The sequence below is a fragment of the Geospiza fortis genome, unplaced genomic scaffold (assembly GCF_000277835.1).
Source record: "Geospiza fortis unplaced genomic scaffold, GeoFor_1.0 scaffold97, whole genome shotgun sequence".
NCBI lineage: Eukaryota > Metazoa > Chordata > Aves > Passeriformes > Thraupidae > Geospiza > Geospiza fortis.
Genome location: NW_005054343.1, coordinates 5,205,206 through 5,205,815, shown reverse-complemented (window position 1 = coordinate 5,205,815; position 610 = coordinate 5,205,206). Strand labels below are relative to the sequence as shown.

The 610-nt window shown below is 63.4% G+C and overlaps 1 protein-coding gene across 1 annotated transcript in view; it reads left to right on the top strand.

Moving 5' to 3' along the window:
• The first annotated feature begins 6 nt into the window (after positions 1 to 6).
• Positions 7 to 610, top strand: part of MAF (MAF bZIP transcription factor) — a 182,612-nt gene continuing 182,008 nt past the window's right edge. Inside the window, exon 1 of the mRNA XM_031058413.1 lies at positions 7 to 609. Coding sequence (XP_030914273.1) covers positions 250 to 609 — 360 coding nt within the window. The 5' untranslated portion in view covers positions 7 to 249. The remainder of the gene's footprint in view (position 610) is intronic.

Here is a 610-nt window from a genome sequence, read left to right as displayed (position 1 = left end):
GAGGAAAAAAAAAAAACCTCTATGCAAAAGGCGAATAGCGAGAGCCCCGCGCTCTGATGCATCAGCGGAGCCTCTGCGAGGGATAACGCGGAGCGGGAGAGGAGCCGCCGGGGCGGACCGGATCGGAGGCAGAGCAGGAGAGCGGAGCGGAGCTCGCCAAAAATCAAGCTGGCTCACCCGGTGGCGACTCAGAGCAGCCCCCTCGCTCCCGGAGCGCACCCTTTCTGGAGGACTCTCGGCAGCAAAAGGATGGCATCAGAGCTGGCGATGAGCAGCTCCGACCTGCCCACCAGTCCCCTGGCCATGGAATATGTTAATGACTTCGATCTGATGAAGTTTGAAGTGAAAAAGGAGCCGGTGGAGACCGATCGCATTATCAGCCAGTGCGGCCGCCTGATCGCCGGGGGATCGCTCTCCTCCACCCCGATGAGCACGCCCTGCAGCTCCGTGCCCCCGTCCCCCAGCTTCTCGGCGCCCAGCCCCGGCTCCGGCTCCGACCAGAAGACCCACCTGGAAGACTACTACTGGATGACGGGGTACCCGCAGCAGCTCAACCCGGAGGCGCTGGGCTTCAGCCCCGAGGACGCGGTGGAGGCGCTGATCAACAGCA